The sequence below is a fragment of the Semicossyphus pulcher genome, unplaced genomic scaffold (assembly GCF_022749685.1).
Source record: "Semicossyphus pulcher isolate SPU_LCO1_2020_fin unplaced genomic scaffold, fSemPul1.0.p SCAF_5, whole genome shotgun sequence".
Lineage (NCBI taxonomy): Eukaryota > Metazoa > Chordata > Actinopteri > Labriformes > Labridae > Semicossyphus > Semicossyphus pulcher.
The window spans coordinates 773,310-798,774 of NW_027211726.1; the positions used below are offsets into that span (position 1 = coordinate 773,310).

The following is a 25,465-nucleotide window of genomic DNA, read 5'->3' on the forward strand; positions in this document are numbered from 1 at the left end:
CATCTGATTGGACAATGAGAAGAAACGCCCATGACGTTGAGTTTTTGACTTAAGTTTTTTCAACTCGAGGCGCTCAGAGCGGAAACATGCGAGGCGCTCTGCAATGACAGAAACAGGTTCTGTCTGACGGGGCCTTTACACCAAACGTTTACACAACAAAAGTCTTTTTTATTTTCCAAAAGACTGTGAAAGTAAAAGTGAATTAGAAACACGTGTTTAATGTTGTACTTTTTGTTTCTTTACGTCCACAGATTCAGTTTGTCGTATTTGTCATGTTTGTCGTAACTTCAGTTTATGATCTTCATAAATTCGCCTTCCTCACAGAAACCTGCAGAGAAAAACAGAAAGAATTAGTTTTGTCTCCATTTCATTGTTTAATCAGAGGCTGAAATGTGACGCACCATTCTTTGGGTCGTAGTGGAAGCCTGGTTCTCCTGTGAAACCGAGACAGCTCGCCTGCTTCTTGAAATGTTCCAGGTCTGAGTCCTGGACAGTTGAAGTGTTGGCTGAAAAACAAACAAACAAATCAAAAATTTAATTGAATGAATATTTTAGATAAAAAAGGAGCGACTGTCTCTTTGACTTGTTTTTCCTACCCATCAGATAAACGGCGAAAGAGGTGAACTGCGGCCCTACTGAGGTGCTGCTGAGGTTCATCACGTGAAGTAACTTGCTGATGTTGATTGAGGTGCTGTTGATGCTCAACGCCAGACAGCCCTCGCAGGTTGGCAGAGATTGGAACGTGGAGGTGACGTTGACCACTGAGAACAACAAAGAAAAAAAACATTTAAATAACAGTTCTTTCATCTGAAGCAGACACTGTTTAGCTAGCGCTTAGACAGACACTGTTTAGCTAGCGCTTAGACGGACACTGTTTAGCTAGCTCTTAGACAGACACTGTTTAGCTAGCTCCTAGACTCACATGAAGATGGATATTTTTATCTGAACTGCAGAAGAGGACTTTCAGAGTCTACAGGCATGCTAGCAGCTCTGTTGGGCTGAAAGTATAAATGATAACATGCTGGTGTTGAGCAGGAATATTGTTTACTGGGTTCACCATCTTAGTTAATCATGTTAGCATGTTAACATTTTCTACAGGTATGTCTTCATCAACTTGATACATTAAAATTTTGACCTTACAGATGACTACGATCGATCCTAAGAGGGGTCTGAATGTCTGGGATACCTCAGACAGGACGTGGTAGCAACAGATACTAACTGGACTTCGTTTCCATCAAAACGTCTGCACACAAAAAGGTTTAATGTCATGCACAGCTGCTTCATAATGCATCCAGGTGCATATACGAATCTGCAGCTTTTAATTTGATACATTTCTGGATCTAGATCTGAACTGGTGGGCTCTGCAACAGGTCCTCCAGGTTTATACCCTTACATGAGGGAAGTTACACATGTGGAGCTACATATGTGAATGTTTGTACATAAATGACGTAGTGAATGTTCACGTAGCGTAAAGAATTCACTGGTGACCTCTGGTTACACGCGGGAATCGAAGCCCTGGACTGATGGGTGAAAGTCTTTTGTTTATATTTCCCCTCCATCGACCCTGAACACCCACGTAACTACAAACGTGAATATGGATCACGATGATAGCTGACTAAAAGAACTGTCTTACATGTAAAAGCTCCAGTATCAGATCAGATAACTTACATGACACTTTTGCAGTGTCACCATCAATAGTTGCGCTGGCTGTTGTGACTATGCAGGTTCCATTTCTGGGGAAGAAAGAAAAGTCGAGTACATAAAGGTCATTGGGGGTTACAGAATGTTAGAAAATCCACATTTAGGACTGGCACATTCAAAAGTCAGTGTAACAAAGGTTGTGCATGCTATTAACAAACAACACAAGAGCTTAAACATTAGCGACTGTCCTCATCAGTCCATCCTCGTCCACTAAAGTATTAATCTAACCTCCTTAATTAGTGTATTCTCAGGGCCCTATTTAGACAGCGGAAGGCGCACAGTCGAAAGCACGTGAGGAGATTTAGGGCGTAACAGTCTGAACAAGGTGCAAAGAGGTTGGCTCAAGTCCCTGGATTACTCATAGGCGTGTTTTCAGCATAACATGAATCAAACCAATCAGAGTGTCAGCTCTCATTACCTTTAAGAGCTCAGTGTGCCTACAGGCAGGCGTGTTGCTATTTACATGGCAAATTTCAGTCATTCTCCTGATAGAAACTGGACCCCGACCGGCTGTGAACGTTAACGAGGCACAGCAGGTAACTTCATTAATGATTTAAATCTCCAGACACGGCGTCAGGATCGGACAGGTTCTGATGCAGAGATGGAGAGCTTGGTATCTCTGCAGTTTTCGGCCCGTGCGCGGCTCGGGCAGGAATCTCCCCGAGGTGAAGCAGGTGTGTGTAGAGGCACGGGGGGGCTTGTCTACGTCTTCAGACACTAATTCAGTTACGCAGCAGAGACTGATGTTGTGAACTCTCCGATGTATGCCCATAATGCGCCCTTTGAATAGCAGAGACAGACTTTAGACTGTGGGACTGAGGTTGCTGTGCGCGGGGTGACGACTGGGCCCTTAATCTTTAGTGTATTTCCATATGATGTTTTTTAAAAAGGAATTTCTCTTGTCATGCTGACTTTGAACCGTGTCCTGTTTAAGCCTTAGCTTTGTAGCATGAGAGCGTGAATGACCTAAACGTGAGTACGCTGCTTATGTCTACTTTTGTTTGAGGAAAGGATTTTAAAGTGCGTACTTGCCATGCTAGGATGGAAATCTCCATGATAGTGGTAACAGGCCTAACATATAAAAGGGTGAACTGATGTGGATGAAGGGATGATACGCGCTACACATTTTACAAAAGTATGATTTACACAAAGTAATATTTATGTGCTGCTGTTGCCCTGTTACATACTCACATCCTGTTTTCCTGAGCCATAACAACTTCATCTGGGTTTGACAAAGACAGAGACATGTCCATCCAGGAGCTCTGGGTTATCTTCAGGATGTCGTTAAATATTTCGTTATCATTGTAACCCATGATGAAGTTTACCCTGCCAAACATCTGCACACAAACATGAAGGGAAAATAGACACAAATATCTGTTACTCATGGAAGCAGCGCTGAATACCGAACCTGAATGCTTGCAAAACACTGAGGGACAGGACTGTAACAGTGTTTGATCCAGTGGTTCGTCTTTTACTCCATTTTTGTCTACTTTTGTATTTTCTTCAAACAGACCAAATCTCTTCAGAAGTTTGTTTATTGCACAGAGACGATGTTTTGTCTCTAACTTTGAGTTCAGCCTGTTTAGCAAAGCATAACTGGTCGTTTCTGAAATTGATGCTTTATAATACAGAGTCAAGCTAACATAGAGCATGATCTTATGAATGCGCAGTTGTACTTGGAGTTTGAGAATGGTGCAGCTTCATCAGTTCCAAGGACGGGTGGGACGTCCCAGGTTTAACGTGTAAGATGTTCAAAGTCTCTTATGTCTGTTGCCCATTTAGAAAAACACTGACGGACGTGTATCATACCCTGTACGAGCCCACATACCTGTCCACTAAAGCTGATTCTGATATCAATCTGAGAATCTAAATCAATCTGAATTGCTCAGCCCCACTTTGTGCCTCACACATGTCAACACTACACTGTGAGAGTCTGGGCTGATTAAGAATTACCTCACATTCATCTTTAAGTGAAATCGGTGCTTAGCTGGAGCTCAACTTTACTGCCAATGCTGAAAGAGTGAGGAACAAACTAAGGGCAAAAGATTCCCAACACCCGGAATACTCCTGAAATCAAATCGAATCAAAGGAGGGCTTACCGATGAAGGGTCGGCCATGGACAAAGGTGTGATTAAGGGTTTGCATTCTTCAGGTGTCATCGCCGAGCTGCTCAGGAACAACCCCACCACCAGGAAAAGACTGCTGGAGCACAGATTCATCATGCTACAGATGGTTAGCTTCAAGGTAACACTGGAAGAAATCAGGAAGCAGGAAACTGAATGACCGAGCGTCACAGAACCGTCAGCCTTTATAGAAGCTGCTCAGGGCAGCGTGACAGAAGTTTCTGATTATTTACATAAAAGCGTTTTTGGTCAACGGATACGATTTTGGTGCCCAGAGTTGGGTAAGCAATATTTAACTCCAAGTCTGTCTGGTTGTGGGTTTAAAAGAGAGTCCAGGGTGTGCTGTGTTTGTCGGCTTTCTAAAGACACTGTTTGATTTGTGGATCAAACATTTACACGTGTTGACTTGTCCTCGGCTGTGCACGATGCTCAAACACACAGAGCTTACATTTCATCACAGGTCTGCCTCAATCCAGCTGAGACCAACGCTGAGTCATGGCTTCACCTCCGCCTTTCTGCTGTAGTATCCAACACGCCATCGATCACCGGCCCACGTCTTCTTCTGCATTCAGGTCAGAATTCAGAATAAACGCAGGAGCAGTGAGAACAGTGAAGGTTTAATCCAAAAGGAAACTGGACGTGGTCGAAGTTCAAACATTTTCTCGGCCGTATCAAAGATGTGTTCATGTTTCAGTCTGCAGTGTTACATAGGAAAGAAATGCTTAAACAGTGGATCCATTTGCAAACAGGTGGAGTTTCATGCTCCTCTTTATTTCTATAGTTACTTGGTTATTTTCTGATATCATAAACAAAGCGATCAATAGATTACATATTCTGCAGATGAATCAATAACGTAATCAGATTAGTTCTTTGGAGCCAGGCTGGCAGTGAGTAGGTTTGTGTCGTCCGTGGGAGCGTTCCCCGTCTCCAGAGCTCTGCGAATGTTCTGCCAGAACACCCCCGTGTGTTGTCCGGCCTGCGGCCAGCTCAGGTAGGTGCGTCTCCTCACCAGCTTCCTCATGCGGTGGTACGGAGACAGCTGCTGGTCGGGGATCTCCTCCAGGAACAGCAGGATCAACACGTCCTTCTGCTCGTCAAACAGACGGAAGCTGCAACAACACACAGGACGGCACAATTAGGTTTTCATTTTCATTTATATTACTGCTGTGAGAGGCAGTACCCCATCCTTAACAGGATACTCCGAGGGCGTTTGTAGAGCAGGTGCGCCTCATCGTACTGATCGCAGGTTCGACTCCTGCTCTGCCGATCCTCTGGTGCATGTCAGCCCCCCCTCTCTCCTACACACACTCTCTGCCTACCTTCAGCTGACCTTTCAAATAAAGGCTGAAGCTCAACAGATATCTTTAACCGGACACTTCAAGAAGCTATAAGAGGAAGATCTGTGAGTGAAATGTATTTAAAGGTTTAACATCTCAGATGTGTGCGTCTGTTCAGTGTTTTACCATGAAAAGGTAATAAGAGCATCTTCTGACATGAACACTTTCTCAATGAAATAGTTTCTTCTTTATTTCATCTTATTGCTCATCTTTGACTTCTCCTTTCATGTTTCTTCTATATAATCTTATCTGTGTTTGCTTCGTCTTGTCGTCGTATATTCCTGACGTTTCACACTTGATTGTGTGTCTGAGAGGACTTGATATCAGCCCTTTCCTCCCCTGCATGTACCACTGAGCTCTCACTGAGAGTAATGAGAGGCAGCGCCCCCACCTGGCCATCTGGATCTCTCTGGAGCACCACTCGCTCTGCAGGTAGCGCTGGCTGATCACACAGATGGTCTTCCTGCTGCTGTAGATGGCATCCACGATGTTCTCTATGATGGGTTTGCCTGCAGACAACAGTTCGGACCCTTTGAGAAAAACTGATTCAATGTGGTCTCAGAAAAATAACGTTAAATAATGCAAACATTTGACTGACAGGTGCAGTCCTAACGGCGACTCCTCCCTCTCCATGAGTTCACTAAAACGTGTGTCTTTGCCACATGTCATGGGAGTGGTCATCAATTGATCGGACACTGATGACCTACTGAACCAAGCATCAGTGAGCATAAAAACACTGCAACAAATACGGGAAGTGAAACTCTCATAGCAGCAACCAGTCTGAAAATAAACAGAACGTTTAGTCGAGCTCTGAAAGAGGAGAAGTGAAATAAAGGTGAAGAAAAGAAGACAGAGGAAAACAAGGACGTACCTGGTGCTCTGTCGATGCCTCAGAGTAAGTTAGATTGAGACTGAAAGCAGTGAGGGAGGAACAGGCACGCACAGACGACAGACAGAGAAGGTGTTTACCAGGTTGAAAGTCTCTGTGGTGCAGGCAGAGTCTCCAGCCCTGCTCGCCCTCCAGCACTGGAATCATCTCTCTGTAGACCCAGGCCTCATCGTGGACATTGTAGGAGATGAAGGCATCGTAGACGTCAGGAGCTCCCTTCTTCCTCTTCCTGCTGTCATAAATGAAGGCCAGGAAGAGGTAGAAGGCGTAGACTATCTGCCACATCAGAAAGTGGTAGATGAAACACGTGAGGAGAGTTAGCACAACTAGACAGGTGCTGACAATGAAGCACAGGAAGCTTACGTCCGTCTTACACGACTGGATATCAAATTCCAACAGCCTGGTTCCCTGCTTACTTGGTGGAAAGTAACAGTCGTACTGGTAGGCGTTGACAACCTGAGTTTGGTTGTTGTTCTTCACCCATTGGATGAAGTCGACGTTGAGGCAGTCACAAGTGAAAGGGTTACCAAAAAGGTCCAGGTATGTTAGTGCAGGGAGAGACTGGAGGACCGTCTCATTGATCGCTGTCACCTCATTGTGTGTCAGCTTCAGCCAGCGGAGTGCAGACAGGCCGGCCCGGGTCAGAAAGTCTAAGGACCGGAGCCTGTTCTTGGACAGATCCAGGAACTGCAGGTTTGGTATCGGCTCAAACAGTTTCGGTTCCAGATATGAGACATGGCTGCTGGTTATCTTAAGATCTGTCAGGCAGGGAGTGTGAGAAAATGTGTCTGGGTGTGGCGTCTCTGTGAAAAATGTGTCGGTTGCAAAGTCCTCTAAATACCGCAGACCCCTGAGCAGATTTGCTGAGATGACTACAAACCATTGATTGCTGTTATAGATTGTAAGACTCCTCAAAAAAGGCAGGTAGATGAAAGGTGAGTCATCGTTGATATGATGGCCCAGGCTGTTCCCTGAAGCAGGGAGGTACAGTGTCAGAGATGTTAAGTTTGGCATTCCTCTGAACATGTCTCTGTTGAGAGAGTCAGATGACAGCACGAGTGTCTTTAGGCGACGAAGTCCCTCAAAGGTCCCGTTTTCCACACTGCAATCAAACACTGATTTTAAATCCAGAGTCAGGAGGGAGTGTGCACCCTGAAAGTCTCCTCTGCTGAAGCCTCTAAACCTATTCATGTTCATGTCCAGAATGCACAGGTTCTGCAAACTGACTCTGAAGGTGTCATACACTCTAAATATTGGATTTACTTTAATATTAAGATATGTCAACGCCTTCAAGTCTTGCAAAGCACATCCTCTGAGTATCGAAATGCGATTGTCCTCGAGGAACAGTTGTAATAATGAAGACAAGTGTAGAAAGTCGGAGCAGCCGACCTCTCCAATATCATTGGACGCCAGATTTAGGACTAACAGGGTGGAGAGGCCTCTGACGGCACGCGGCACTCTGGGCAGAAAGTTGTGGTCTAACATCAGTTGTTCCAGCTGATTCAGTGGTCTCAGTGACTTCTCAGACAGGTCGCTCATGACATTACCAGATAAACCCAGCTTTGTGATGTTAGAGCACGCCTGAAGCAGAGTGTTGTTTAAAATGTAAATGTTGTTAAAAGTCAGATCCAGATATGTTAAAGCTGGCATCTGGCAGGCGACGTTGATCAGACCTTTATCAAACCATTCTTTCACATAACTCAGCCAGAGGTACTCGACGGCGTGCGCACTCTGGAGTATCGTTCTGTACGTTTCAAAGCTCACTTCAGTTCCACTTAAAAACAAACTCTTCAAGCTCCTCAGAAAGACCCCGTCGGTTACGTCCCACTCAAAGCCGGGGCTGCATTTGGACAAATCCAAATACTCCAGACACGGGAACACGTCTCTTGTGATGCTGAACTTTCTCAGTGGATTCACGTTAAACCAAAGACGTCTGAGGCTGGACGAGTTAAAAGGCAGCTCATCAGACTCCAACGAGGTGAACTTGTTCATCCCTGCTTGTAGACTGTATAAGTTTGGTAGTTGTAAAATAGGCACAATATCAGTAAGTTGACTAAGCTCGTTGTAGCTCAGTTCTACTGTCTGTAAGCTGACGAGGGGCTGAAAGGCCAGCGGGGAGATGTATTTGATTTGGTTACTGGTTAGAGACAGACGATGTAAGCTGGACAGTCCCTGAAACATGTTGTCTGTCAGGTTTGTGAGGGCATTAGAACGTAAATCAAGATCTCTTAATTTGACCAAGTCTTCAAAAGCCCTGTCGTCAATGTGGGACACAGAATTCAACACCATTTGTAAAGAAATCAGCTTTGATAATCTGCTGAAGTCGTGTCTGTTCACCTTTAAAATGCGATTGGTGCTTAAATCTAGAGATCTTACATTTTTAGGGATGTCACCTGGAACTGACGTGAGGTCACGACCCGTGCATGTGACGGAGACATCCCCGCCGTCGTCAGAATACGGGACAGTGCAGTTTCTTAGCGAGTAAGCTAACGAGGGGTTAAAATAAAGCAGGGCGGACAGAAGTAAGAAGAGGGAACCGAGAGAGCGTAGCATGGTGGTCCTCAGGAGCAGCATTCTTTGATTTCCTGTAAAGTTGAGAATGTGGTTAAACACAGGCTCACTCACTGTTGGCACTGTCATCTCTATACAACCCACAGAACTGTGAGCCAGCACTTGGGGTTTGCAGCTGATGTCCTGTGGGTGACCATTCTTTAAACCACCAAACCAAGACCCTGAGTTCAGCTCCCTTTGTCTGGTTTAATGAATGAATCTAAACAGTTGTGTCTTAAAGGAGAAGTTCGGTATTTTTAAATCGGTCCAGTAGATGTCCTCTGCCGTAGCCGCGATACAATGGCTGCAACATAATCCAATAATAATCAACATAAAGAACTTTTAGTGGACCTGTCTACTGGACCGATTCCAAACGCTTTGTTCCTCTGAGTCATTCCGACACCCAAAAACAAACTCTCTTCTCCTTTAGCTCAAAGGAGCGTTATTAAAAGAAAAACAAGGAAACGTCTGAATCTGAAAAGGCTCTCTTACATGAACACAGAAGAAGCATAAAGAAACATAACATGGGAAAACTCCAGTGAAATGAACTAAAGTAACATATTCTTTGTTTAAAGTTCATGTTAGCAGATCTCATCTGACCCGAAGTCTGTACTCACCGGACTCCTCTGCAGTTTCATCAGGCAAAGAGCTGTTAGACCGCGGAGCGCAGGGCTCTGTTTCCCTCTACATTCATTAACTGAGGAAGTGAGAGGTTGATAACATCCTTCACAACAAGCAGTGAGACGCAGGGCTGTAAACGAGGAGCGGGCCTGTGGGGCTGCCTCAGTGCTTCATGTTCACATCAAGTACAAAATTAGAACGACAGGCAGCAACGCGGAGAGCAGGCTGCGGCGTTTATTTACAGAAAGTGTCCCGGGTCGTTGTTCTCTCTGCCAGCTCATACTTTAAAAAATGAAACTAAAGTTATGGCTTCACACAAGGACAGCAGACGTGTGGACGTGTGGACGTGTGGACGTGTGGACTCGGACACTTTAAATGTCAGGGTTTGCGGTTAAACCAAAAAGGTGAGGACCCAGATGCAGACTTAGATAACGGATTTAATTAAATAAAAGGCAAAAGTGCACAAACAAAATCTAAACTCCAACAAAAGACAAAAAGGAAAATCAAGAGACAGAGCAAAAAACTTACAAACAAAACCAGGAACAGGTAATCCAAGAGAACGAGGAGCTACGAGGAAATCAGGGAAGGCACGAAGATAATCCAGAGGAGACACGAGGAACAAAAACACACCAGGAAGGTCAAAGACATAGACTCACACAGGATGGACGTCAATGAACAGGCAACGAGACAGGGGAGCACAAAGACTAAACAAACTTAGGAGGTGAGGCTAATCAGACACAGGTGAGACGATCAAGGGGCAGGTGAAAACAATCAGGGCAGGGCACATAATCAAACAGGCTGGAAATACAAAGGCAGGAAGTGGACCAACACGAGAGACAAGGTGACAAAGTGAAACAGGAAATGATCGAACCAAAGAGACACGTGAAATACTGAACTAAACAAGACTAACTACTGACGAGAACACAGAATAAACTAAAGGATGAAAACTCGTGACAAGGCACAAAGTGACCATGTAAAACAAGAAATAATACCTGAACACCGAAATACAAGACAAAGCCAGAACTAAACTCGAAACTCATGACATTAAATGCTGCTACACAAAGAAACTCACCCAGGAATCAGGGGGTTAATCCACCTTTAATTTAAAGCTTTAGGATTATAGGATTATTTTCCTGTTGGATTAATGTAGGGTGAGCAATAATAATAACAATAAAACCACATCATTTATTCACAGGCTTTAAATGAACGCAGCTGAAACCAGCAGCTACACAAAAACAAACATCTAATTTTCCCATTCGGCTTCTTCTCGTCCAAATCCTGATTCAAGCAGCCGGCTGTGACAGAGTTCAACCTTCCTGCCTCATGTGGGATAAAATGATGTCTTATATATAATGCTAACAGCTTTAAAGAGACGACAGAGAGCTGATTATTGTTACCAAAAACATCACAGCCTTAATGAAAACAAAGAAACATAACCGCTGAGCTGACGAGAATTTACACTCAGATTGAATTAAAAATGGCTGACATCACCGAGGACAGCTTCACTGTGACAAGCTGATTTCTGGTTCCACAGGTGTGTTCGGTCATTATCTGTGAGAGAAAGAGAGAGAGAGAGTCAGAAGAGCAACAAAGGTAACTCATGTTCTATTGATTGAAGAAGTAATCCACCAAAAGCAATTACACAAGGAACAAAAGTGGTCTAAGCATTGATCCTTGTGGAACTCCACATTTAATCTCACCTGTTTGCATAGACATCAGTCAGGTGTGGTAACGTTCGGCAGCTTGGAGTCACTTTTATTTTTGGGTGAAAGTAAATTTAGAAACCAAATTCACTTGTAGTGCTTATACACTCATTAATGTTACACTTTTTAGGTGTTTACTTGTGTGTGTGTGTGTGTGTGTGTGTGTGTGACCTGTGCACATTTCCTTTTTACCTTACTCCACTGATGTAGAGTAAAGTTGTGGGTCGTCCTCGCCTGATTTGAAACTACAATCCAGGTAAGATTTCAGTTTTGCTCTTTGTTACAAACAGCTCCAGAAGAAATGAAGGTTCATATTTGTGTAAACTGAACTTTAGTTTCATTGTAAACAACATTTCTTCTTCTTCCAAATAAAACATTCTCATTTAAGTTTTTTATTTGCAGAAAAAAACGACTGCGCTTCGTGAGGGATCCGTTCTGTGCTACAACATCGAACTCAGCCATCCCCTCGCTAACATCAGCGGCCGTCTGACGGTGGGGAATGTGTGAAATATGGCGTGATGTGCGTTATCTTTGGAAGCTATAAAACGTCGCTTTAAATGCTCTTCCTCAGAAAGCCGCTTCCTGCGTCTCGGTGTGGATCCAGCATAAAAGTGTAGAATCAGGGTGAAGCTGAGAAGCTGACTGTAAACACCAGAACAGAATCACAAGCACAGTTCAAATACAATATTCAAACACCTCCTTTAAAGCCCTGCTGAGGGAGTGTGCTGACTCGCCTGGATGTACTTTAGTTTGGAATTAGTGTGTGTGTGTGTGTGTGTGTGTGTGTGTGTGTAGGTGTGTGTGTGTGTCAGTTGTACCTTATCTAACACCTGTGTAAATGCATGAGGCCTGTGAAGCGACGGAGACGCCTGAGGGCGAAGCATTTTAATGAGGAAGAAACTCTGAGAAGACCTGAGCAGGTTTCTGATCAGGAGCGAGGGAGACGGAGAGAAGGAAGGAGAAGAAAACGATAAGGGGGATGGAGAGGGAGGTCAGAGAGTTCCACTGTCCTGCTGTCATGTCCACACTTCCCACAATGCACTGCTTTAAGGGGCAGTTTGTTTTCCTCATGTTTCAGCTGGAAACATCCACATCCTCGTCTCTGTCATGTGTCTGTTGCTTGTTACACTTCGTGGTCACACTGATGAAGTTTGGTGTCCTCTGGCGCCACCTTGAGTGTGCTAGACTGCATGGCAGGTACACAGTGCATGTTGCCCGTGTCCCCGTTCCCTCCAGACGCTCTGCCTTTGCCGCCATTGTCAATAAGAATTTGTTCTTAATGACTTTGCTGCTGAAATAAAAGTTAAAACATCATTTAAACGTGTTTCTGTGTTTTCATGCTGCGTCTTCATCTGATCATTCATACAAACTGACCGAGCAAAGTGAGGCATTCTTTCTGACGTCCAGCAGGGGGCGACTCTGCTGCACTGTCAAAGTCTGATCCTATAGAAGTCTATGAGAACATGCTCCTCCTCCTCTCCTGATGTATTCCCTCAGTAAACATGTTCCTAATGACTTTATGGTCTCAGTCTCTAGTCTCAAGTCTTCTTCAACACAGCATGATGTTCATTTAGTCATTGATGCTCCCACTGAGAGTCACACAGACCAGAGGGGAGGAGTTTAGGGCGGGGCTACCTGTGATTGACACTAAACAAAGAAAATGTCTTGTTTCCTCCGTGGTCCTTAAAGACACCGAGCAGATCACTTTTTTATTCCTGACAACATTTGGTTTAATTTGAGAAATGAGGATCAATGACAGCAGCTGTGAATCACCAATGCACCTTATTAACCAAGCTAGCATTAGCACTAGCATTAGCTCATAACCTTTTAGTATTTGCTCACACATTTGCTCCTCTGCTGCTCCACCGTCTTCTCCAGAAAAACAAGATGGCGACGGCTACCAGGCCAAAGGGCTTCTTTCAGAATGCTGGTCTCCGTCAGCTTCCGTCAGTGTGTCTCTCGGCCGTCCTGTTGGAGCTGTCGGGCTCTACGGTTCCTGCTTCTTATCTGTTACACACGTGAAATGATACTCAACCCGAGTATTTCCACTCGGTACACTAAATCAGAACACCTCAGTTACTCTCAAATTGATCAAAAATATGATCAATAAATTACATATTATTTTGGATAAAGATTAGACTGAAACGATCCTGGCCCAATATATTGGTTCCAAAATGACCACCATGACTGGACAGTGACTTTACTTTGATTAAAATATTAACGATCATAATAATGATCCAATGATTTTAATGCTTCCTGCTCACGCGGCCGAGCTGAGCTGAGATCAGACGGCGTCGAGGATCAGAGGACGATCTGCGTCTTTGATAAAGTCTGTTTCATCACTTTGCTCCAAACGCCCTGAAGCGGTTTTCATTTATTGATGAGGCGGCCGATCAATACGTCTTGTAGAGACAAATGATGACAGCGCTGCATGGAAGTGTTCGCTGATTCATAACGAACGTGCTCTGCGGGGGCTTCAGTCCCGCAGCTGCTGATTAATTGATCAAATATCTCTGATCAATGGAGCCGGATCCCTCAGGTACAACTTTGCTGGAAGAAGGAGAAAAAAACCTTCTCGTAGATTTACACCACGGCGCCTCGGCCCACAGCTGCTTCCTTCACTGAGCGCAGAGAGGACAGAGGACAGAGGACAGAGGACAGAGGACAAAGGACAGAGAGGACAGAGAGGACAGAGAGGACAGAGCACAAAGGACAGAGAGGACAGAGGACAGAGAGGACAGAGAGGACAGAGGACAGAGGACAGAGGACAAAGGACAGAGAGGACAGAGGACAGAGGACAAAGGACAGAGAGGACAGAGAGGACAGAGGACAAAGGACAGAGAGGACAGAGAGGACAGAGGACAGAGGACAAAGGACAGAGAGGACAGAGAGGACAGAGGACAAAGGACAGAGAGGACAGAGAGGACAGAGGACAGAGGACAGAGAGGACAGAGAGGACAGAGAGGACAGAGGACAGAGGACAAAGGACAGAGAGGACAGAGAGGACAGAGGACAGAGGACAAAGGACAGAGAGGACAGAGAGGACAGAGGACAGAGGACAGAGAGGACAGAGAGGACAGAGGACAGAGGACAGAGGACAGAGAGGACAGAGAGGACAGAGGACAGAGAGGACAGAGAGGACAGAGGACATAGAGGACAGAGGACACAGAGGACAGAGAGGACAGAGGACAGAGGACAGAGAGGACACAGAGGACAGAGGACAGAGGACAGAGAGGACAGAGAGGACAGAGAGGACAGAGGACAAAGGACAGAGGACAAAGGACAGAGGTTATGCATGCTAACACTGGGTGCTAACACTAAGCAAACATCCAACTTATAGGCCTACACCTTTCCCGCTTATAAATGCTGATGTTAGCGGGTTTTATGACCAGTGGGAACGCGGCTTCAGGCTCATGGTAGGTGATGGGAATGTACTGAAACCAGCGAAACCCTCTGGATTTTATTCCCAGATTAAAAACATGTCTGTGACGTGAGAGAGGTTTAAAGGTGGCCGGCAAAGATCAGATTTACAAAATACTGTTGCTTTGTTAACACGCGGGCTCGACACACTTCTTGTTTTCTACATCACACTGCAGACGATTTACGAACTCAGTGAAAATCAGTTAAATCAGCAAGTGACCAAGTTTACATTTCAAACCAGCAGATGGTTTTTAATCAACGTCACAATTTCAGGACAAAGACAACATAAACTGTCTCCAGCTTTTCTTTACAATCACAAAAACATAAAACAGTTTTTACACCTCTGTTTGTGCTGACGTTTACTCCAAACTACATTCTTCCAAAGGTTTTTAGTCCCTGCGAACACGCGGGGAGGAACCTGCTGCAGACGTCACACGATGTCCTGATACTGAAGATCAGTTTACGTCCTCAGATTTTCCTGCAGATGAAAACAAATAATTAAAATGGTGTAAATTAATGTTTTTTAATGATCAAGTTTGCTCTGGTTAACGTGCACTCCTTCTTCACTTTAAGTGACATCATGTTTTGCAGAGACATGTAGAGGGTTAACAGGTACCAGGATCCACACAGGTGTAGGAGTACTTCAGGTATTTTCGTGTCCCGGGACAGGGGTTGGAGAAGATCTGATTAGACGCTCGAACCGAACAGACGTGTCGGCCGTCACATCTGTAGAGAGAAAGCACAAGATGTGAATGCTTCCATGTTTTATCTCTTCTGATAATAAAACACACCTGAGTTAATCAGGTGAAACGTCTTTGTTCTGTTTAAAATGTAACGTTCATCACTTCCTGTCTTATTTCTGTTTAACACTCTATTTCAGGGTTTGTTGACATGTGTGCGAAACACGAAGCGTAAACAGTCCACCTCCGGATCAGCGTGTTTGGTAAAAACCACCAGCTGACCGCTCTCACCTGTCGGCCATCACCTGCAGAGCGTCAGGGAGTCTGCAGGTGGTGCTGGGCGGCTGGCGGCGGGGGGCACGATACCGACACACCTTCTGACTGGTCCTGCCATAGTAAGCCATTAACACTTTGATCACCTGCGAGCCTGAGAACACACAGCAGCAAACGGCAGGAAATAAGGCGAACGAGCTTCAGCAGAGCGACGTCATCGAGAGGAGATACAAACCCACCGCAGTGAAGAGTCGCCTTCTTTTTCTGACACACATGATGGATCCCTGAAACAAGAGACAGCACTCACTGTAACACCCACACTCACATCTACACATCGCACACACGTACAGCACTGCACAGGTACGTACTCCCATCCTCACAGGTGTACGCCGTCTCCATCCAGACACACCTGGTCAAGCACGGTTTGGCTGCATGACACAAATCCATCGGCACCCAACACCTGCGATGACCGTTACACCTGGCGGAGCAGGGAGGGACACATAACAGGTAACTATATCCAGACATTAAAAACGTGAAGAAACACGATCAAACATTTACAGCTCGTTCGTTTTACCTCCTCCTGACGATGTTGAGGACGGGAGTCGGGGAGCAGATCGAGGCCTTCAGATCGTCCGGTCGATCACCGTCGACACACACCTCTGTCTCTCTGTGACTCACCGCCACGTTCTGCACAACGATTAAACTGTCGTCTGAAGGAACGTCAAACACAGGAGCGAGGAGACAGACAGGTGAGTGATCGGAGGTGTGGACTGCGTCTTCAGTAAATAACGTATCGGAACATTTCATCCGGCCCTGCGCAGGCTGAATGGGATAAAACGGCTACTGAAGATGTTTCTGCCTTTTCTCTTTTTCCTTCAACTGATGTCACGGACTAAGATGAGGACAGGGGCCCTGAGATGAGACGAGCAAACCCAGCCTCCCTCTTCAATAAGAGCACGGACATCCAGACTGAAGGACTCAAAGCAACCGTGCATGTGCAACAAGAACTTTCAATGACAAACAACACAACCAAAAAGACACTGAACACATCAGTAAAGACAAACAACAAACTGAACCAGCGAACACAGGAAACGCCCACAAAGACACCTGAGTGAGTCAGTAAACCTGTCGGTCTCGCTGTCGCGGGCGACTTCAGTCGAGCAACATTAGCAAACAAAGCAATAATCTGAAAGCATCCTGAATTCTCGTGGTTAACACTGGAAATATGCTTTAAGGTGTCGTACAGCAGTTGAGCCTCTGCGAGGGGTCCTGCAGGTCACAGGTCAACGCCTTTTCTGAAAACCACAGAGGTCAAAGGTCAGGGTTACATCATGGCATTCAATTTAATGAAGGACAAAACAGGGAAGAGAAAATGAAGTCTGTTAAAAAGCAAACACCTGGGGGGTACACTACGAAGCAGGATCAGGTGTCACTGAGGTAACGTCGGGGTGGTTCACTTCTTACAGGGGCAGATCACCATGGTAACGTATACTGAACACCTGACCTGCTCAGGAGCAGGTTACGTCTAAGATAAGAGATCAACCTGAACTACACACCACCCACTGACCAATCAGGTCTCTAGATTCAGGAGCTCTGTGAGCCGATGGTGAGAGGGAGGAGGGAGAGAGAGCGATAAAACACTTCCTGTTTATCGTCTGATTTTATGAAATATATTGATGAATGATATTCATCGCACTTTACTGACGTACAGAGGCTGATAAACACACTGAAGCCTGTTGTGCTCATCAGATATGACAGTGAGCATTCTGCTTTAAACTGTGCTTAAAGGCTGTTTGTTTTATATTTGCTCCGTGGGTCCGTCTGATCCGTCTGAGAGAAGAAGGTCCGAATCTGACACTAACAAAAACACATCTATGCAGCGTATTAATCTGATGTAACACACGAGTGTTATAATAAATGGTGCTCTGATGATGGAGCAGTGATGTTATTATATCTGCACATTCACACAGTCTGTGTTTTAGCTGTTTGTCCGTCCTGCATCCAGCAGCTGCAGCTGAGTGATGTCAGGCTGCATTATGTGAAACTTCTTCATCTCGTTCTGAAATCACAGTTTGCTCTGAGTTTGTAAAATACGCCGATCAGCTGACGGCAGACTCGCCCCTGTTTAGATTGGTCATTAGCTCCAAGCCACGCCCCTTTAATGTGAGCGCGCTCAGAGGAACCCTGGGTCGACTTATCGAGTTGATGAAGCCAGATCAGGAAAAGAGACCCTGGGTACGTTGAACTCGCTTCGTAGCATACCCCCCAGGACTCACCTGACGCTGTGGGATATTTACCTTGGGTGGTCATCGAGCTGCAGAGGAACACTGAGAGCCCTGAAAGCACACACAAACACAAGAGCTAACATTTACATCAAACCAACGATAAAAGGCGGTTTGGGGACAGCCGGTATACTAACTGTGTAACCTCTGATATTTACTGCTGTGAACTGTGACTGTGTGCCTCTGAGCAGGGCAGCACACAGTCACGCTCAGGATGAGTGCAGACCTCACAGTGTTACCGATTGTGATTGATTTACACACAGTCATTGTGACTCACATCAACACTGAAATGTTTCCCACGCATAGCAATGATCTTAGTTTGACAATTCATCTTTTTCGTTCTGTCAAATAAAATACATTATTTTTGCAATTGTTCCAAATGTTGAAGGTGACATTTTATTGTATTTGTTTTTATAGATGTTCTTAATAAAAATAAATAATACACAGCAAGTTGTTTTGAAGCAATCAGGGAAATATTTGATTCATTAGTCGTTGATGGACTGATCGATAAGCTCTCTGAGCAGCTCAAACACGATGAGGTGATCATGTTGTCACATCACAAAAAAAAGGTCATGAACTCAAACTGAATTCAGATAATGTTCAGTCATGACTTAAAGACATGAAGGAGCTTTAATTTGTACTTAGATAATTCCTTCAGTAAATGAGCTCAGTTCCAATCTGCCACTGATGCTGAAACTGTATGCACTCTTTAAACTGGCATGCATGTGTCATGTGTCCTTCTCTGTGATTGTGGTTAAAAATAAACAGCAGAAGATAGAAATCATAAAAAATGTCGATACTTACAGAAAGCAGTGTTGACTCTCCGTACGAGTTTCATCCTCACGCTGACAGACAGTAAAAATGCACACTGACAATAAATATCCATCTGTTTGACTCATGTTAAAGTGTGTACCTGAGGAAGCACCTTGAATAGTAATGGACTGTATGTAAATGGGTGTGTATACATGTTCAGCCTTTAGCCCCTCAGGATGTTGTAACAACACACAGCACATCCTGCTTCCTCTCGACAGGCTTCAGCATGTTCATGAGGATTTCTGCCATCAAACTCTGCTGAGGTGATTCAGTGTTTAAGTTTGAGCTCATTTCTCTTTCCTTGAATCAACACTCGCGCATCATCGGAGGAATAAAACCTCGTTAACGGTTCAGGGCTCTGATTGGGTTATTTTGTGTCTTTGAGATCTGTTGAAGACTTTAACACTTCAGTGTGATTACCAGCATGTTGTACTTTGTCGCTCCGCCTGTCCACCATCTGTCAGCCTTCATGTATGACTCACACGCAGATTATGGAAATACAGGCTAATATTAGAATTCCATATGAACGTCGTCACAGTGAGGAGACGATCTGAAGCAGCTTACTGTCCAAATGTCGTTCATATGCCTTCTGTTGGTTCACTGTGCTGTTTAAATGAAACAAACTTTTAGTGGATTAATCAAAAGGAGACGTGTGTAACCGCGGCCAGATCTCAAGAATCCACGACAGCGTTCATCTGACAAACACTCAGGGAAGATTCTGGATATCAGGAACCTCTCTTGCTTGGAAAGTTGTTGAAATCATCAGAAGCTCAATTTAGAGAAGAGCTTCTTGGAGTTATGACAGAACTTTGTAAAATTAAAACTAAATATTTAAAGCCTCTATAAAGCCTTCCTTTAGTGAGAATCAGTGTATTATCCATGTTACAATTGCAGTTCAAAAAAAGAAAATCATATAGTGGTGATTTGTCTCTAATCAGTTGTCTCTAATCAATCTTAACTAATACATTTTATTGGGAAGGAGTTTATCTTTTGTAGGGACAAGAAATAGGACCAAGATTAGTGTCAGTTAAAAACTTAAACATCCACCTACAAGTGAAAGTATCTTTTAAAATGTTATAAACTAAAATACAATGAATAATAATAATAACAATTATAAACAACTACATATTTTTTTAACACATTTATAGTCTTAACCTCCTTTCATGTAGCATTACATTAAATGTACTTTTCATCTGGCAGCAGCATTTACGATTTCAACAGCGAATCAAAACTTTCTTGTTTTTCCAAATGTGAACAAATGATGACATAAAGATTTTAGAATCAACACAGTAAGTTAAAGTGAACGAATACAAAGCAAATCTTCATGAAAGTAAATTAAATGTGTGAATATCAGTAGCTTGAAGCTAGTTATATATGAATGAGAGATACAAAGAATCATACATCTATAAAATCTCTTATAACATAAGCAACAACAAAAAATCATACAGTTCACAGTAATGAAAAATATAAATGATGGTAAAGCACACTTACGAAAAAACAAGTGTAAGTAAAGTAAGTAGGTCGACAAGCCAAACTCTGCGTGTTTCACTTTTCGTACACAAAAGTTCCCAAACAAATCCATGTTCGGTCCAGGAGGAAGTTTTATTTCTTTACAAAACAAGAGCGCAGACTTAAAAAGGAGCTCAGACAGAAGGCAGGAAGAAAATCTACACTTCAGTTTTGACACGACAACATTCAACCACTTAGAAAATATAGAGGAGCTCTGTTCACACACTGATGCACACAATCTGCACGTCATCTACACTGTAAAAAAAGAGAGGAAACAGCAGGGTGTGATATCTGAAACAAAAACAGGCTTGGTCTAAATTCACTGCAAAACAAAGTCATGGGAAGAACTCACATAATGTTTTCTATTTTGTAAGTGCAGTTTATTTTTCTTGCTTCAAAAGCTACAATTTGGAAATGTCCTTTTTTAAAATTGTGGTAGTTATTATTTAAATTTAAACTTACATCAAAACTGTTAACTATGAAAATCACAGCATTGAAATATTTCAAATTACAAACTGCATCTCTCAATGTGTTGGATTAAACTTTAATTACATGGGACATTTTTTAATTTAATTAATGGAAAAGCTTTTAATATTTTGCAATTCAACCATTTTTGTGGTTGTGTACGCACCATGTAATCTGTACATTTGACAATTATTAAATTTAATTCTGTTCAGGCTGAAAAGTAATTTAAATAAACAAGACGATAAATGATTTCATTGTTCGTTGCTTAATTGTCTTTTGATTTTCTTCCATAAGTTTATTTGCGTCCTCATTTGACTGTGCTGAATCTGACCGGGTGTTTTTCTGTTTGGTTTGCTTTTGAGTGTAAAGCCAAAAAAAAAAGAAACATAAAAAGTAAGTTCATGTGTCCACACAGCACCGACTCAAATTCTTTATCAAAACTAAAGCCTTAAAATGTATAAAATGCAACTGAAATGCTAAAAATAATAAAACAGTGTATGAAAACATCACAGAGGGTGTTTTCTTTTTGTGTGTCTGTCGTCACCAGTTACTGACACTGCAGAGAGAAGGACGCGTACTTTCTATGAAACCCCCAAAAAGCTGAGCTGAAATTTATATTTGTGGTTGCTTGTTTCTGTGACACAACTTTTTCAAAGCCACAAGACATAAAAGCATAGAAAATAGTTTCAGTTCATCATTTTGGTTTTTTTTTTTTTTAAAAACAAGCATTTAAAACAAGAGACTTCACAGTTTCAGGGCAGACACATTCAAGAGGAAGTACTTAAAGGAAAATCCACCTAAAAAATGCACTGAGGTCATTTTATGTCTTTGTTCTTGTTTCTCCTTAGGGTCTTTTGTCCTTCTTTTTTGTAGTCATTTAATGTGTTCGTAGTCATTGTAGTAGTTTTGTGCCGTATTATGTGTATTTCATTTTTTTACACCTATTTGTTGTATTTTTAAGTCAGTGAACAAAGGAGATTCACGTCCATTCATAACCATTTGATTGATTTTCCAACAAGATATGTTAACAGTCATTTCAAACAGAGGACCAAGGGCCCCTGACCCCTTCGGCTTCTAGCCCTTTGATGGGTACTCCCATTCAGGAATCTATCCATGACTGAGGATGGATTTTGCCTTTAAGTACAGAAAGAAAGAAAACAAACAGTTTGGGTAAAAAAAACAACAGCTCTAAGGCAGAGATCAGCTCTGAAGCAGCTGCAGCTCACAAAATGTAACATGAAACACAGAGAATAAAAACACGGCAGAAACCAGTCCCAGCTCCATTAAAGGGTAAAAAACAGCAGCGACGGCTGCTGGAGCTTCTAATCCTATGTAAACAGGCTTAGTGTAAGGCAAGGAGGAAGAGGAGGAAGGAGAGAGAGGCTGCAGTGAACTTTAAGATGAGACAGAGGAGGAGGAGGAATGAAGGTGTGGGAGGAAGAGCGATGAAGAGGAGGAGGAAAGCGATCAGGAGGATGAGTAAGCAGAAGGAGGCGGACAGGCGAGGAGGAGGAGGAGGAAGAGCAGGATGCAGATGGCTGAGAAGCAGACAGCAGAATTAAAGGGATCAGACGAAGGCTCAGACACAAACTTTTACTGAAACCTGAACCAGAAACAAGACTTCTGCAGCAGGAAGTGAATGCCTCGATTTTTAAAAACACTTGTCTTTATGAGTCTGCTTGTTTCTCTGTTATGAATCTGAACATCACAACAGTCTGTGATTAAAGTGAAATCTATATTTCTTTTGAAAGGAATTAAAAGTATGAGTTCAGAAAACGTACTGAGGTCTGATAGACGAGTTTTGAATCGTACGCTCTTATACAAAGCGAGTTAAACCCCTTTTATCTCTTGCCTGAGATAATATTTTTTATCAAAGACTAAATTCTTAATATGTTTATTAAATTATTATAATAAATAAATGATAATGATAGAATGAAAAAACATGTATGATTCAGAGGAAACACGTGCAGATCTGTTAAAACTATTAATTATTTAATATTAAAGTTAATATACAGTTAATAGATGCTTGATTAGGGATTAAGTTCAATTTCAAGTCTTTAAGAGTTACGTTTATGATGTGATTTTGCTCTTCTCAATGAAAAATGAAAGTCATTGTTCATGAGATCAAAAATATATCAACAGATATGACTGCTTGTATATTATTGTTAAATAGAAATTGTGTTATTAAAATGGCTAAAGACTGTTTTATTTGAGAGCAAAGGTTATCAAGTTATTTGATCTTTTCATTTTCCTCTTCTTATGAAGACTGAAACAGACTTGTTTTAAACTATTCTTAATATCAACAATGGAACTATTGATTTGGAAATCTTATTTTGGCAGGAATTGAAATGTTTTTTATTATTGAGGCAACTGTGTTCTGGAAATCAGCACTTTGGTAGTAAGAAGGACTCTGATCTTCCTCTGCCTGCTCAGGATTACTGAGACACAATAGTATTTTTAATCTCTAAACTGTATATTTTCCTCTCAGGTTTGGTTGGATTAATGAAACAGTTTGTCGTCTCTTTATGAGGTCTTTTGATGTTTCCCGCGGCTCTGCCTGCTGTGTTTACGACAGAGGCTTAATTGATGTCTCGTCTCCTCTTTCCTCGTCGTCTCTCGCTGCTCTCTCATGTTTATCTTGATGGATTAGCTACATTTTCTCTCCGTCTTCTCTCTACGTCGTCTTGTGGATTTAAAATCAGAAGAGTAAGAGAGAAGAGAGGGCTACAAACTGGAAATATATGTTCTCTCAGAGATAGCTAACAGTTTTCCCCATTCACTTTCGGCATTTTCGTATGTCCCTGTGTGCTCTTTAAGCAGGTTATAATTAAAGCCCTCACTGTCGTCCTGGGGAAACAAGCTCCATTAACACACAGCAGAGTCATTCATATGTGGGACTAATGGAGCTGTGAGAGCTCAGATGAACTGATCAGCACCTGTTGATGAAGAACTGTAGCCAAAATGCAACTGGCTGCATAAGACGGATGAATATTTGTAGCTAACTGGGCTAAAATGCAAATGCTGCGCTGCTGTGTTCAGGAAAAATAGCTTCAACTCAGTTACATATTCTTCTACTTTGCTCTGGTTGTTTCTGGTCAGCTTTTGTCCAGTTTATAGCAATATCTACCTGTCCATGTGGGCAATTATCTAGTGCAACCAAATTATTTCAACTAGTAATAATCTAATAACGGATACAGAAAACGTCTTCTTTGTCCCTCTAAGGCTCAGGGTCCCCACAACGTGTTGTAAAATAGGTGTGTGTCTCCAGGTGTACAAACGTGTGTTTCCTCATTCCTCATTTATCTAGTGCAACCTAATTATTACAACTAGTAATATTGAAAACTCCCCAATAGCGTGTTGTAAAAAAAGGTGTGTATCGCCACAATGCAGTGCAGTCTAATTATAACAACAAGTAATGCTAAGAACAGATACAGCAAATTAAAAACTATATTTAAATTTTTAAATTGTTCCATCTGTCCCCATAAGGTTGTGGGTCCCCACAACAAGGTGTAAAAACAGGTCTGCGTCCCCATAATGAGGGTGGACAAACATACGTGTGTTCCCAAAGTGTATATATAAGACTTCTGCTGCCGTAGTCTAACACCATGTACACACTGTCAGAGCTCTATAGCAACGAATTCAGAGTGAAATAAAAGCCTTTACAAATATTATTTTCCCCCTGCTGCAGCTGCTGACAACAGCATAATGAAAGTTTTAGATGATTAAGCAATTGATATATTCATCATGTGACTATTTATCTAGAGCAACTTAATTATAACAACTGGTAATATACTGTAAACAGATACACCAAATAAAAAACTATATTAAAACCCGAAGAAAAAACATAATTTGTCTTATTTGTCCCTCTAAGGTTGTGGGTCCCTGCATTGAGGTGTCAAAACAGTTTTGTGTCCCCATAATGTTGGTGAACAAACAAGTGTGTGTATGAAACTTTTGTTCCACAGTGTAACAGCATGTATACGCACATCCACAGCTCAACCTGAAATAAAAGCCTCTTCACAGATTTCCCTCCTGCAGCAGCTGACAGCAGAGTAATGAGAGTTTCTGCTCTTTCACAGAGAGACGAGCGAGAGAAGAACTGAAGAGATAAGAGAGTGAGACGTCTTCCTCTTAGAGAGCCTCTTTTTTCTCCTCATTCTACCTTTATCTTTATTTTTTTCTTCATACATTTTTGCAACACAAATGTATTTCACCTGTCACACCTGCGAAGCCCAATGAGAATGAAAAAACGACAGAGTTTGAGGAGAGAAGCCAGCCGTGAGCATAAGACAAGCTGAAGGAGATCACGTGAATAAAGGTGAGTTTGAGAGACAAATACGGATGATAAAGGTGAAACGATGGAGGGATGGATGCAGGAAGTAAAGTCGATGGAGGGTTTGGTTCGGCAGTGAGCTGCTGGGCGTGTTAGTGTGTGTGCAGACAAAGTTAGTGTCATAACTGCTGCAGTATGTTTTATTTAGCAGTGTGTGTGTGTGTGCGTGTGTGCGCGCTTGCAAGGCGTGCGTGTGAATATAAAGGCAGTACTGTAGATGTGGTTACACTTTTATACTGTATATCAATGTATTTGTGTGTGTGTGTGTGTGTGTGTGTGTGTGTGTGTGTGTGTGTGTGTCTACTCTGCTGTGGGGAATAAAAATGAAAGTGTGTGTTTGTACTTCTATCTTTGTGAGGACAGATCAGGGAAACAATGAAGTGTTGGGAAGCTTTGGAAAGTTTTTAAGTAAAGTTTGCAAATGTTTGGAGAATACGTTGTGATGGTGAAGAACAGGTAACAACAGGTAAGTAAGGCCTTCACATGTATAGAAGTACAAACATCTGTGTGTGTGTGTGTGTGTGTGTGTGTGTGTGTGCAGGCTTTACATTCTCAGTATTAGATCAGAGGAATCTTCACCTCAGTTCACTTTTAGTGAGGACGACTGAAGAGCTGAAACGGACGGGGCTGCACCTGGCTGACGAGTACGCTATGAGGCGTTACTTTGGACCAAACTTAGATTTTTGCACTAATCGGGACGGACCCGGGTTTCAAAGTTCTGATTGTAAATTTGACAAAGAGCAGAAAGTTCCCGTTTTAACATGAG

The 25,465-nt window shown here is 42.8% G+C and overlaps 3 protein-coding genes across 3 annotated transcripts; all 3 read right to left on the minus strand.

The window, feature by feature from the left end:
• Nucleotides 1-243: 243 nt before the first annotated feature.
• LOC138609318 (uncharacterized) lies at nucleotides 244-3,920 on the minus strand. Its single transcript, XM_069681962.1, has 6 exons — nucleotides 3,801-3,920; nucleotides 2,893-3,038; nucleotides 1,669-1,733; nucleotides 597-761; nucleotides 402-506; nucleotides 244-328 (listed from the first exon to the last, which is right to left on the minus strand). The coding sequence occupies exons 1-6, from the start codon at nucleotides 3,918-3,920 to the stop codon at nucleotides 288-290; spliced, it is 642 nt and encodes a 213-aa protein (XP_069538063.1). The 3' UTR covers nucleotides 244-287.
• Nucleotides 3,921-4,643: 723 nt separating this feature from the next.
• On the minus strand, nucleotides 4,644-8,690 carry LOC138608571 (toll-like receptor 13). Its single transcript, XM_069681175.1, has 4 exons — nucleotides 6,425-8,690; nucleotides 6,131-6,322; nucleotides 5,553-5,670; nucleotides 4,644-4,933 (listed from the first exon to the last, which is right to left on the minus strand). Exons 1-4 carry the CDS (start codon nucleotides 8,688-8,690, stop codon nucleotides 4,687-4,689), a joined length of 2,823 nt encoding a protein of 940 aa, XP_069537276.1. The 3' UTR covers nucleotides 4,644-4,686.
• A 6,198-nt stretch (nucleotides 8,691-14,888) lies between these two features.
• On the minus strand, nucleotides 14,889-18,417 carry LOC138609320 (L-rhamnose-binding lectin CSL2-like). Its single transcript, XM_069681964.1, has 8 exons — nucleotides 18,384-18,417; nucleotides 17,574-17,633; nucleotides 16,542-16,592; nucleotides 15,872-16,007; nucleotides 15,666-15,775; nucleotides 15,537-15,581; nucleotides 15,316-15,451; nucleotides 14,889-15,070 (listed from the first exon to the last, which is right to left on the minus strand). The coding sequence occupies exons 1-8, from the start codon at nucleotides 18,415-18,417 to the stop codon at nucleotides 14,950-14,952; spliced, it is 693 nt and encodes a 230-aa protein (XP_069538065.1). The 3' UTR covers nucleotides 14,889-14,949.
• Nucleotides 18,418-25,465: the final 7,048 nt, after the last annotated feature.